This window comes from Argopecten irradians, chromosome 12 (assembly GCF_041381155.1).
Source record: "Argopecten irradians isolate NY chromosome 12, Ai_NY, whole genome shotgun sequence".
Lineage (NCBI taxonomy): Eukaryota > Metazoa > Mollusca > Bivalvia > Pectinida > Pectinidae > Argopecten > Argopecten irradians.
Window position 1 is genome coordinate 35,120,587 of NC_091145.1, and position 15,930 is coordinate 35,136,516.

Genomic DNA, 15,930 nt, shown 5'->3' on the forward strand with positions numbered 1-15,930 from the left:
ATTGAGGGCGACCTGCTCTTGGATGGGTGACCATTCTGTTGGTTCAGGCCTCAGCCTCGGGACATGACAACATTGAGGGCGACCTGCTCTTGGATGGGTGACCATTCTGTTGGTTTAGGCCTCGGCCTCGGGACATTACAACATTGAGGGCGACCTGCTCTTGGATGGGTGACCATTCTGTTGGTTCAGGCCTCGGCCTTGGCACATTACAACATTGAGGGCGACCTGGCTTTGGATGGGTGACCATTCTGTTTGTTCAGGCCTTGGCCTCGGCACATTACAACATTGAGGGCGACCTGCTCTTGGATGGGTGACCATTCTGTTGGTTCAGGCCTCAGCCTCGGGACATTACAACATTGAGGGCGACCTGCTCTTGGATGGGTGACCATTCTGTTGGTTCAGGCCTTGGCCTCGGCACATTACAACATTGAGGGCGACCTGCTCTTGGATGGGTGACCATTCTGTTGGTTCAGGCCTTGGCCTCGGCACATTACAACATTGAGGGCGACCTGCTCTTGGATGGGTGACCATTCTGTTGGTTCAGGCCTTGGCCTCGGCACATTACAACATTGAGGGCGACCTGCTCTTGGATGGGTGACCATTCTGTTGGTTCAGGCCTCAGCCTTGGGACATTACAACATTGAGGGCGACCTGCTCTTGGATGGGTGACCATTCTGTTGGTTCAGGCCTCGGGACATTACAACATTGAGGGCGACCTGCTCTTGGATGGGTGACCATTCTGTTGGTTCAGGCCTCAGCCTTGGGACATTACAACATTGAGGGCGACCTGCTCTTGGATGGGTGACCATTCTGTTGGTTCAGGTCTCGGCCTTGGCACATTACAACATTGAGGGCGACCTGCTCTTGGATGGGTGACCATTCTGTTGGTTCAGGTCCCGGCCTCGGCACATTACAACATTGAGGGCGACCTGCTCTTGGATGGGTGACCATTCTGTTGGTTCAGGCTTCAGCCTCGGGATATTACAACATTGAGGGCGACCTGCTCTTGGATGGGTGACCATTCTGTTGGTTCAGGCCTCAGCCTCGGGACATTACAACATTGAGGGCGACCTGCTCTTGGATGGGTGACCATTCTGTTGGTTCAGGCCTCAGCCTCGGGACATTACAACATTGAGGGCGACCTGCTCTTGGATGGGTGACCATTCTGTTGGTTCAGGCCTCGGCACATTACAACATTGAGGGCGACCTGCTCTTGGATGGGTGACCATTCTGTTGGTTCAGGCCTTGGCACATTACAACATTGAAATATTTGAAATTTACCATATAGTCAAATAACAATCTAACTAAATATACCGGCACTGGAACTTAGCATCATCAGGTGAACTATAAAATAAAGTACTTGTATGACATAAGTCCACCAGATAATGTCTTATACTTTATACCAATTGTTGTTCCTGATACTAAATGTTAATTGTACTGGTGTGCTTTACAGCAGAGATAAAATGGCGGACATGTGTGCGAAGAATGCGTCTGATGCCCAACCCACATTGTGAGGCGGGATCTCAGGATTACTACTGTATATCACAGAAACATGTAAGATTGCACCATTATAGGGAAGTTTTTATGCTTTTTCTCTCCTATCTTCGGGAGTATCAATGCACTTGCATTATTTTCATAAACTATGCTGGTTTTACTCTAAAGAAAGAAAACAACTGGATTTGCATTAAAAATATCAAGCAATTTCCATATATTTCTTCAAACTTAATTATCAAAATGATACAAGCTTGAAGTTTTAAATTACTACATTTTGTGACTCTTGGGTAGAATATTGCTTTCCTTAATATCCACATATGAAAGAGTCTTAAAGGACAAATCAGGTTACTGTGGATCGGCCAGTACATCTTGGAGATGGCATTAGTACTACTATATCACTATGTCTAAGGCCATACAAACAAACCCCACCGACCCTAAATAAAATCAGTGCCTAATCCAAAAAAAAATTATCAGTTTTGCCCTCAAGCAAACAAATAACAATATTATTTTGTTTTGGTTTTTAAATTTGCACAAAATCAGGAATATGGGTACAAATTCTGAAAATTTAAGACACCAATAATACCCTGGGAATCAAATCCATGGTTTATATAAGGTTTAATAAAGTTTATTTCAGTTTTTCACTGCAAGAAACAGGGATGAAGAGAAAAAATATTAAAAAAAAAAATTTTAAAAAAATCCCTACCTACCGACCGACCCTTCATTTTTAAAGGGTTTTACCGGAAACAAGAATATTTTTTTAACTAACTAATCAATGTTGTCTACCATTAGTCATGCTGGTATTCAAATGTGTAACATGCGACTGTACTTTTCAGTGATCATATACTATGTCCGCCATTTTGAGTATTTTTTATAAAGTTTTTTTAGTCATCCTTCACAACAGTTGATATAAGACAATGCAGACTGTGTCATAGGGCATAGGGACATGGCTCTTTTTTTTTTTATCTTGTAACAAATATTAAAATCATTATTTAAATTAAGTTTATCAGATGATTTGTGGTATTATCTGAGAGTTGTTTTCTTTTTTTTTCGTAATAAAGATTAATAGAGGGTCTGTCATGAGTTTTCCTTCATATTAGATTTATAATACAATAATACAAGTTTAGAATTTTTTTTTTTTTTGTTTTGTTGTTTGTTTTTTTTGGGGGGGAGCCTTTGTCTATATGTGGAGGCTTATGATAAATTAATTTTGTGATTTTTAAACGTTTGTTTTTGACAGTTTGGATTTGACTTGACTCAACTCACCGGAATGCGTCTAATTCTACAGCAGCCTTCACCTGTTTGGAAGGATTTCCGACTGGAAGAAATCAAACTATATCGCACAACAGAGGTAAAGTAACACTCTAATAGGATCAGGAAATTAACATCGAGGTATGGTAATGTATATATTAAGGGTTGATTTCATTTGAGATTTTATAATGTCAGCCTAAGAAGTTTTTCTTTGTTTAAGTCTTGTTTAAAAAATCTCATATGAATTCAATGAATACAAATCAAAGCCACTTTTTATCACATATCTACAACAACCTTTTCCAGGAATTTCAATGTCAAAATGTGTTGCAAAAATCCAGTGGTGGCTGCCATTTTGTGACAAATCCTGATGCTTTACGTAGTTGTTTACTGACTTCAAGAAATGACATTACAATGGATTTCCAGACAATGAGCGTTCTCGATACTCCAGGGGTTACTATCACTGTTGTTATATCCATCCCTGGATTATGTCATAGCAAAACTGATGGCAACAGAAGAGACAGGTAATTATATCCTTTGCTGTACATGAAAGGAATCGAACAACAGTACACTGTGGTTGACTGTGTGGCTTTGAATTTGGGTGTCATTCTCTCTGTAATCTCCTATGGAAGTTTCTGCAAGTCTGTGATTGGCCAGTTTTTGTCACCTACACTGCCTCCATTTTTACTATGAGATAGTACTGGGGTGGACACAACTTCAGTGATAATAACCCCTGGAGTATCGAGGATGGCCCATTAGGAGTGCTCAAGGATACAAATGCATGTTTACAACATGGCGTTGAAATGTGATCTTTTGATTTAAATCAAATGTATTATACTTTCCTTAGTCAAATCGACCACAGCCACTGCCAGCCTGGCTCATAGAAGAAGCGTCGAACAGCTCCAGCAAGAAAAGAATTGAGGTAAGCATGTATTATATAACGTGTCTGATATGCTGTTGAGTTGACAGTAATAAATACTTACTGTTCGACAATGTGAAATATCCACAATATATAAATATCAATAGCAGTATATCATGATATCACTGGGCTCATACAGAAACTATCATTTAAAGTTTAAAACACTAAAAATGACACCAATATCAAGGACATCATATTATCATAAAAATCGATTTGGGTGATATCAGTAAGAACATACATTTTTGAGGAAAAATGCATTAGAATTGTCAGCACATGTACAAGACATTTTGATACATAATTTGTATATTTGGTATGATCTAGAAGTAATGTAAATATTTCTTTATGACCTCACAGCATCCTCCTATTAAGGTATTATTATAGAGGTATCACATAGATTATACAGATACACAATTTCACTAGACTATACACTGATCTATAGATAAACCTACTAGTTACATCAGTAGACTATACACTGATCTATAGATAAACCTACTAGTTACATCAGTAGACTATACACTGATCTATAGATAAACCTACTAGTTACATCAGTACACTATACACTGATCTATAGATATACCCAGACTATACACTGATCTATAGATATACCTACTAGTTACATCAGTAGACTATACACTGATCTATAGATATACCCAGACTATACACTGATCTATAGATAAACCTACTAGTTACATCAGTAGACTATACACTGATCTATAGATATACCCACTAGTTACATCAGTAGACTATACACTGATCTATAGATAAACCTACTAGTTACATCAGTAGACTATACACTGATCTATAGATATACCCACTAGTTACATCAGTACACTATACACTGATCTATAGATATACCCAGACTATACACTGATCTATAGATATACCCACTAGTTACATCAGTAGACTATACACTGATCTATAGATAAACCTACTAGTTACATCAGTAGACTATACACTGATCTATAGATATACCCACTAGTTACATCACTAGACTATACACTGATCTATAGATATACCCAATACTTACATCAGTAGACTATACACTAATCTATAGATATACCCAATACTTACATCAGAAGACTATACACTGATCTATAGATAAACCTACTAGTTACATCAGTAGACTATACACTGATCTATAGATAAACCTACTAGTTACATCAGTAGACTATACACTGATCTATAGATAAACCTATTAGTTACATCAGTAGACTATACACTGATCTATAGATAAACCTACTAGTTACATCAGTAGACTATACACTGATCTATAGATATACCCAAACTATACACTGATCTATAGATATACCCACACTATACACTGATCTATAGATATACCCAATACTTACATCAGTACACTATACACTGATCTATAGATATACACAGACTATACACTGATCTATAGATATACCCAGACTATACACTGATCTATAGATATACCCAGACTATACACTGATCTATAGATAAACCTACTAGTTACATCAGTAGACTATACACTGATCTATAGATAAACCTACTAGTTACATCAGTAGACTATACACTGATCTATAGATAAACCTACTAGTTACATCAGTAGACTATACACTGATCTATAGATATACCCAAACTATACACTGATCTATAGATGTACCCAGACTATACACTGATCTATAGATATACCCAGACTATACACTGATCTATAGATATACCCAATACTTACATCAGTAGACTATACACTGATCTATAGATATACCCAGACTATACACTGATCTATAGATATACCCAGACTATACACTGATCTATAGATATACCCAGACTATACACTGATCTATAGATATACCCAAACTATACACTGATCTATAGATATACCCAGACTATACACTGATCTATAGATATACCCAATAGTTACATCAGTAGACTATACACTGATCTATAGATATACCCAGACTATACACTGGTCTGTAGATATACCCAATACTTATATCAGTAGACTATACACTGATCTATAGATATACCCAGACTATACACTGGTCTATAGATATACCCACTAGTTACATCAGTAGACTATACACTGATCTATAGATATACCCAATACTTACATCAGTAGACTATACACTGATCTATAGATATACCCACTAGTTACATCAGTAGACTATACACTGATCTATAGATATACCCAAACTATACACTGATCTATAGATGTACCCAGACTATACACTGATCTATAGATATACCCAGACTATACACTGATCTATAGATATACCCAGACTATACACTGATCTATAGATATACCCAATACTTACATCAGTAGACTATACACTGATCTATAGATATACCCAATAGTTACATCAGTACACTATACACTGATCTATAGATATACCCAATACTTACATCAGTAGACTATACACTGATCTATAGATATACCCAATAGTTACATCAGTAGACTATACACTGATCTATAGATATACCCAAACTATACACTGATCTATAGATGTACCCAGACTATACACTGATCTATAGATATACCCAGACTATACACTGATCTATAGAGTGAATACATCTCGAAGTTAATAGAGATTGCGGCTAATTCTGAAAGCAAGATCTCCTGGTATCGGGCCATTCTTTATGACCGTGCTAAGGATATTGACGGATGTCCATCGTCGTCTAAACTGGTCACCCGCAAAACTACTAACAAGGGACAAGCCCAGGAGAAGTATGCGAAAGACTGCTATGTTCTTCAACAATTTCTCGATGGAGACTCAGCATCCGAATTATCTGATGTATTCTCCTCATCTCAGAAAATGAATCGTCAGTCCGTTAGTCAACCTGACATCTCTGTTTTGAATGTTACTATGAATAACACCGAGGAGTGTCTCCCAGTGAATCGTAGTGACATCGACTCGTTAAAGGCTGAATTAGCTAGTCTTCGTACATCGCTGCATGAGTGTAGAGAAACTTCAAACACCAGAATTGATTCTATTTTAGAAACTCAGAAGGGCTTGACTCATGATATATCCAGCATTAAATCTGATCTTCGCAAGGCATGTGATGCTATTGCCAATGTCTTTGGCACAGATCACTTTAGTATATCCTCATCTGAAGATTTTCCTGGAAAGCTTGGTGTCATCGCCTCTAAAGTCACAAATCTAGAGAAATCGAGGAATTCGGTTACTAAGGAGATTTCCGATATTTCCAAGTCATTAGAGGACAACAGTCTTGGGTTATCACGCTTGAATGATAAAAGTTTTGGAAGTTCTTTGGCAATCCACGGTGATATCAAGGCTACTAAAGAGAAAATGGCAGTGCTAGAAAACGACATTAGTCATGTTAAGCACAACACTTCCTCGGTAGTTGACAGTGTTTCTTCGCTGAAGTCACGTATACGACAAGTTGAGTCTGATGTTAAAGCTGTCTCTAACAAGACCAAAGAAACTACAGATATAGCGGTGAAAGCATTCGCGCAGGAACTCAGCACTCAGTTATCTGAGATGGAACAATTTGTAATTCTTAATACTCAAACTTCTTCAATGGTCAATGTTCCACCTGTGACCTCTGACAATACTTCTGTCCCATGTAGCGATATCCCTTCTATCGCTAATCACATCGAACCCCAGAAGGATATTCCCGATTGTGGAACCCCATCGCGTCACGATGATACATCTAAGCTAGCTCCTCGGCGCTCGGTCATTAGTGCTAATTGTGCAAACATTCATCCTGTCGAATCACATCTGCCTATCCACGAGAATGTAGATGCTGAAGCATCACGTGGAATAGTTTGTAAAGATCACGGTGCTAAATCCGGATCGTCATTCTCGCTTCCTGCAAAACAACCATTTGACAAGGTCAGCAGTGTCGATTCAAGTGGGTTTGTGGCAGTGACTCGGAAGAAAACGACTCGCCTTTTTCTCAGCGGTATGTCGTCGGAAAGATGTTCCGTAGATGATATTAGAACATACCTCGAGTCTCGTAATGTGAGCGTTACATTTGTTCGGCTGCTCAAAAGCAAACGAAAATTTACCATGTCTGCTCGTGTCAACGTAATATCGGCCGACATGTCAAAGATAAAGGAGTCTGGGTTCTGGCCAAAAGGCATTCGGTGTCGCAAGTGGATTTCAAATAATCAGTTCTATGGTTACAATGACAACTCGCGATCTGACAATAATGATAATGTATAAGGTTATTTACATAGTTTACCTGTTGTGCCTCATTTTAGCCATGTCGCTGAACATCCGGTTTATGTCATGGAATGTAACCGGTATTATGTCGGCTGCATCTCATCTACACGAGGCTTTGAACAGGGAGCACATCGATATCTGTGGAATATCTGAGCACTGGCTCTATGAGGAGAACAGGCATCTGTTCTATAGCATTCACAAAGATTACGAGGCAGTCGTCATTTCAGACTTTTCTCTCCATACGCTTGCGGATCAACGCTGTCGTAAAGGTGGTGTTGCTATAATGTGGCACAGAAAATTCAGTGATATGATATCCGTTGTTGATTCAGACGATGACAGGATCGCCATTGTTAAACTTGTTACAGGGACTGATATTTGGTATTTTATCCAAGTTTACCTTCCTACATCTCGGTACGGTGCAGATATCTTCACGGATTACATTGCGAAACTCGATGATATATGTACAAACTTTTCTCTTAATGGATCCGTAATCCTTATGGGAGATTTTAATGCTCGGTTGAGTGGCCCACGCGTACCTAATTATGTAAATCATCGTGGCCAGTTGCTCCAGAGACTCATGGACCGGCATCAGCTTTGCGCTTTGTCAACCTCTGATGTATGTAGAGGCCCATTATTCTCGTATGTCCAGTCGGATGATGGATCGTCGTCCCTTATAGATCATATCATCATCAACTCGTCTAAGGTTGATCTTGTTTGTGATTGCGCTGTACTAGAACACGGATTCCTCGATGTCTCAAACCACAGACCTTTGTTATGTGAGCTACGCATTCCTCTTCCGGAACGTATGGATCATCATTGTAGTAAGATGATGCGATTTTCTTACAAGTGGATTACTACTGGAACTTCTGAGAACGTATCCGCTTATCGGGAAAGCTTAGAAGAAGCCATCGAGCAATCAACATTAGCAAACACGCGAGAACTTACGTGTGAGGATGACATTGATAAGTTTACTGACGAACTCGTTACCTGTATACAGAGTACGTCTGAAAGATCTCTGGTGAAACGGAAATTCTGCAAGTTCCTAAAACCGTATTGGAACGAGCACCTTAAGGACCTCCATCGGAATATGTGGCGTCTGCGTAAGGAATGGATAGCTGCAGGACGACCCCGCGATCCTTCCTCTGCTACATTTAGACTCTACAAAAATGCAAAGTGTTTATTTAGAAAAAGACATCGCCATATTTCAGAAGATCATGTTATAGACCTGAATAACGAAATAGAAAAATGTGCGGACGTTAGTCAAAGTTCATTTTGGTCTTTGGTTAAACGTCGCTGTAAATCATCATCGGGTGCTGTCGGTGCAGAAATGAACTTTAACGGGTCAGTCGTAAGAGACCCTGCTCTTTTAACCACCTGCTGGGGTCAGTATTTTGAAAACATTTACTCTCTGTCAACATGTGATCATTTTGATTCAAATTTCGAAGCCGAAATCAATAAATCAGTTACCAATACTTTAGCCAGTCATTCGGTAAAGTCTCAAGATTTTGATGAAATTCCACTGCAGGTTGTTAAAAGGGTATGTAGATGTTTACCACGTGGTAAAACAGCTGGATATGATAACATTGTGTACGAACATTTGATTTTTGCCAACGATAACTTGTACAACTGCCTTCATGCTCTTTTTAATGCTTTCGTTAGAGTAGAATATGTCCCTCCTGTACTTACAAAGGGGCTGATTTGTATACTGTATAAAGGTCACAACAAGCCAAAAACTGACCCTAACAGTTATCGTGCCATATCTCTTTTACCAGTAATTTTGAAAGTTTTTGAAAAAATTTTGCTTGGTAGACTTGAAGAAACAAATTTGTTTATTCCAAATCCTCTACAGAATGGCTTTCAAAAGCACGTCAGTAGTACAATGACGTCATTTCTGGTTAATGAATCTATTACATTTGCAAAAGAAAATAACAGCAAACTTTTTACATGTTTTCTCGATGCTGCTAAAGCGTTTGATTGTGTTTGGCACAATGGTCTTTTTTACAAACTTCAAAACTTAGGTTTTAAATCAAAGTATATCAATATTATTGTTTCTCTATATTCGAACATGTATAGTGCTGTATTGCACCAAGGTTTGGTTTCAAATTGGTTCAAGATACACCAAGGTACACGCCAGGGAAGTATTATTTCTCCGTGGCTGTACACAGTTTTCATTAATGACCTACTTAATGATTTATGTTCATCTCAGTACTCTCTTATCATACAAGATATAAATGTAACTTGTCCAACGCAAGCTGATGATATTACCCTTCTGTCTTTTTGTAAACGTGGTTTGGACTGTCTTATGGATATCTGTTACAATTACAGTTGTAAATGGAGATTTAGTTACAATGCATCTAAGTCTTCTGTGATTGTTTTTAACGAAAGCAAAAGTTCATTTTCGAAAGCAAAACGGCTGTGGAAACTCGGCAATGATACAGTCTCAGAATCTATAAATACCAAGCATGTCGGTATATTTCTAAATAAATTCAAACCAGGTTGTCCAGACGTCAATGAGACAGTTAACAAGCTTCGTAGTCAATGTTTTGCTTTGTTAAACTGTAATTTATTTGGTATTGGAATTAATCCATTGACCGCTGCTAAGTTGTACAAGACGGTAGTTATGCCAGGTAGCCTTTTTGGATGTGAACTCTGGTTCTCACTATCTGAAACTGAATGGAACCGCCTTGAAACAGTTCACCATTTGTGTGCTAAGCTTATTCAAGGTTTTCCAAGGCGCACCAGATCAGATATTGTCCTAAGTATGCTTGGGTTAACATCCATACGGTTAAATGTTGAACTTTCGAAACTTCGGTTCTTTTCTGCATTATGCAGAGCAGATATACGCTTTACTGCGAAGAGGCTCTTCATACTACGTCTCTTTCATGTATATTTTGGTACCTACTGTAGCGAAAATGGTTTTGCTGTCGACATTTGGAACATTTTTCACAAATATGAATTGCAAGACTTCTTGTACCAATTCTTGCAAGATGGGATTTTCCCAGTGAAGCATTATTGGAAACATCTCATTAAGGCTGTCCTTCTTGGCGAGTACACCTCACAGTGGAGTGAACGCCTCACTGTCTGTGAAGAGTTTGAGAGGTTTAAAAACCTCCAGTGTGATATGCGTCCTTCGCCGATATGGTTCTTATCTAAATGTTACCCATATCTTGATAGAACGTTTAAAAATGTTGCTAAGCTATGGTGCATTTCACCAAATTGCGAACTCTCTTGTGCCCAGTGCAATGATTATGTATACGATGCAGTGGCACATTCTTTGCTAGACTGTCGTAGTCGCGCATTGCTATCTCTCCGTGACGTTTTTTTCACGAAGATAGTCAATGACTACCCAGTACAAGTTTACACCTTTTTAACCAACTCCTCAAGGGAAGTTCAGATCTCAATGCTCCTCGGCAGTCCACCAGCCACATTGAAAGATATTTTTATTGACGAGGACCGATGCTTTGCGTCATTTGCTAAAGAATGCTGCATTTATTCTGAAAAAGCTTCACAGCTAACGTTTAACTAGTAAGAGTATGTCTCAATGCATCCTACACTCTGTATTTTTTCCCTTTTTTGTGGGTGTTTTTTTTTGTCATATTTTATAGTTATCACTTATTATTTTGATTGTTCTGCACTGTACCAATGTTCTCCTTATTTACCTAAAGTTTCTGTTGTTTTCCTGTTCACCATAATATAATACGTTCATTGTAACTCTTCAAATTTTGGAGGAATAAAGACATGAATGAATGAAAGTATACACTGATCTATAGATATACCCAGACTATACACTGATCTATAGATATACCCAGACTATACACTGATCTATAGATATACCCAATACTTACATCAGTAGACTATACACTGATCTATAGATATACCCAATAGTTACATCAGTACACTATACACTGATCTATAGATATACCCAATAGTTACATCAGTAGACTATACACTGATCTATAGATATACCCAAACTATACACTGATCTATAGATATACACAGACTATACACTGATCTATAGATATACACAGACTATACACTGATCTATAGATATACCCAATACTTACATCAGTAGACTATACACTGATCTATAGATATACCCAGACTATACACTGATCTATAGATATACCCAGACTATACACTGATCTATAGATATACCCAGACTATACACTGATCTATAGATATACCCAGACTATACACTGATCTATAGATATACCCAGACTATACACTGATCTATAGATACACCCAATACTTACATCAGTAGACTATACACTGATCTATAGATATACCCAAACTATACACTGATCTATAGATATACACAGACTATACACTGATCTATAGATATACCCAGACTATACACTGATCTATAGATATACCCAGACTATACACTGATCTATAGATATACCCAATACTTACATCAGTAGACTATACACTGATCTATAGATATACCCAGACTATACACTGATCTATAGATATACCCAATACTTACATCAGTAGACTATACACTGATCTATAGATATACCCAGACTATACACTGATCTATAGATAAACCTACTAGTTACATCAGTAGACTATACACTGATCTATAGATATACCCAGACTATACACTGGTCTGTAGATATACCCAATACTTATATCAGTAGACTATACACTGATCTATAGATATACCCAGACTATACACTGGTCTATAGATATACCCACTAGTTACATCAGTAGACTATACACTGATCTATAGATATACCCAATACTTACATCAGTAGACTATACACTGATCTATAGATATACCCACTAGTTACATCAGTAGACTATACACTGATCTATAGATATACCCAAACTATACACTGATCTATAGATATACCCAGACTATACACTGATCTATAGATATACCCAGACTATACACTGATCTATAGATATACCCAGACTATACACTGATCTATAGATATACCCAATACTTACATCAGTAGACTATACACTGATCTATAGATATACCCAGACTATACACTGATCTATAGATATACCCAGACTATACACTGATCTATAGATATACCCAATACTTACATCAGTAGACTATACACTGATCTATAGATATACCCAAACTATACACTGATCTATAGATATACCCAGACTATACACTGATCTATAGATATACCCAGACTATACACTGATCTATAGATATACCCAATACTTACATCAGTAGACTATACACTGATCTATAGATATACCCAGACTATACACTGATCTATAGATATACCCAGACTATACACTGATCTATAGATATACCCAGACTATACACTGATCTATAGATATACCCAGACTATACACTGATCTATAGATATACCCAAACTATACACTGATCTATAGATATACCCAATACTTACATCAGTAGACTTTACACTGATCTATAGATATACCCAAACTATACACTGATCTATAGATATACACAGACTATACACTGATCTATAGATATACACAGACTATACACTGATCTATAGATATACCCAGACTATACACTGATCTATAGATACACCCAATACATACATCAGTAGACTATACACTGATCTATAGATATACCCAGACTATACACTGATCTATAGATATACCCAGACTATACACTGATCTATAGATATACCCAGACTATACACTGATCTATAGATATACCCAGACTATACACTGATCTATAGATATACCCAATACTTACATCAGTAGACTATACACTGGTCTATAGATACACCCAATACTTACATCAGTAGACTATACACTGATCTATAGATATACCCAAACTATACACTGATCTATAGATATATCCAGACTATACACTGATCTATAGATATACCCAGACTATACACTGATCTATAGATATACCAAATACTTACATCAGTACACTATACACTGATCTATAGATATACCCAATAGTTACATCAGTAGACTATACACTGATCTATAGATATACCAAGACTATACACTGATCTATAGATATACCCAGACTATACACTGATCTATAGATATACCCAATACTTACATCAGTAGACTATACACTGATCTATAGATATACCCAATAGTTACATCAGTACACTATACACTGATCTATAGATATACCCAATAGTTACATCAGTAGACTATACACTGATCTATAGATATACCCAAACTATACACTGATCTATAGATATACACAGACTATACACTGATCTATAGATATACACAGACTATACACTGATCTATAGATATACCCAATACTTACATCAGAATACTATACACTGATCTAAGATATACCAACTATACACTGATCTATAGATATACCCAGACTATACACTGATCTATAGATATACCCAGACTATACACTGATCTATAGATATACCCCAGACTATACACTGATCTATAGATATACCCAGACTATACACTGATCTATAGATATACCCAGACTATACACTGATCTATAGATATACCCAGACTATACACTGATCTATACACACTATAGATATACCCAGACTATACACTGATCTATAGATATACCCAGACTATACACTGATCTATAGATACACCCAATACTTACATCAGTAGACTATACACTGATCTATAGATATACCCAGACTATACACTGATCTATAGATATACCCAATACTTACATCAGTAGACTATACACTGATCTATAGATATACCCAGACTATACACTGATCTATAGATATACCCAGACTATACACTGATCTATAGATATACCCAGACTATACACTGATCTATAGATATACCCAGACTATACACTGATCTATAGATATACCAGACTATACACGATCAAGTAGACTATACACTGATCTATAGATATACCCATACTATACACATCTATAGATAACCACTAATAGTACCAGACATACACTGTCTTTAACTATACACTGATCTATAGATATACCCAGACTATACACTGATCTATAGATATACCCAGACTATACACTGATCTATATATAGATATACCCAGACTATACACTGATCTATAGATATATCCAGACTATACACTATACACTGATCTATAGATATACCCAGACTATACACTGATCTATAGATATACCCAAATACTTACATCAGTACACTATACACTGATCTATAGATATACCCAATACTTACATCAGTAGACTATACACTGATCTATAGATATACCCAAACTATACACTGATCTATAGATATACCCAGACTATACACTGATCTATAGATATACCCAAACTATACACTGATCTATAGATATACCCAGACTATACACTGATCTATAGATACACCCAATACTTACATCAGTAGACTATACACTGATCTATAGATATACCCAATACTTACATCAGTAGACTATACACTGATCTCTATAGATATACCCAGACTATACACTGATCTATAGATATACCCAACTATACACTGATTATAGAAACTATTACACAGACTATACACTGATCTATAGATATACCCAATACTTACATCAGTAGACTATACACTGATCTATAGATATACCCAATACCCATAGTTACATCAGTAGACTATACACTGATCTATAGATATACCCAATACTTACATCAGTAGACTATACACTGATCTATAGATATACCCAATACTTACATCAGTAGACTATACACTGATCTATAGATATACCCAATACTTTCATCAGTAGACTATACACTGATCTATAGATATACCCAGACTATACACTGATCTATAGATATACCCAGACTATACCTGATCTATAGATATACCAAATACTTACATCAGTAGACTATACACTGATCTATAGATATACCCAATACTTACATCAGTAGACTATACACTGATCTATAGATACACCCAATACTTACATCAGTAGACTATACACTGGTCTATAGATACACCCAATACTTACATCAGTAGACTATACACTGATCTATAGATATACCCAATACTTACATCAGTAGACTATACACTGATCTATAGATATACCCAGACTATACACTGATCTATAGATATACCCAGACTATACACTGATCTATAGATATACCCAATACTTACATCAGTAGACTATACACTGATCTATAGATATACCCAATACTTACATCAGTAGACTATACACTGATCTATAGATATACCCAAACTATACACTGATCAATAGATGTACCC

General features: G+C 37.1%; 1 protein-coding gene across 5 annotated transcripts in view; it reads left to right on the plus strand.

The window, feature by feature from the left end:
- The window catches only part of LOC138304753 (nicolin-1-like), a 28,591-nt gene that overhangs the window by 4,624 nt on the left and 8,037 nt on the right, over positions 1 to 15,930 (plus strand). For 3 of the 5 annotated variants that reach the window (XM_069245006.1, XM_069245010.1, XM_069245008.1), the window contains 3 exons: positions 1,454 to 1,554; positions 2,732 to 2,842; positions 3,587 to 3,661. In XM_069245006.1, coding sequence (XP_069101107.1) covers positions 1,454 to 1,554; positions 2,732 to 2,842; positions 3,587 to 3,661 — 287 coding nt within the window. The remainder of the gene's footprint in view (positions 1 to 1,453; positions 1,555 to 2,731; positions 2,843 to 3,586; positions 3,662 to 15,930) is intronic. The other 2 variants (XM_069245007.1, XM_069245009.1) reach the window with 1 other exon arrangement.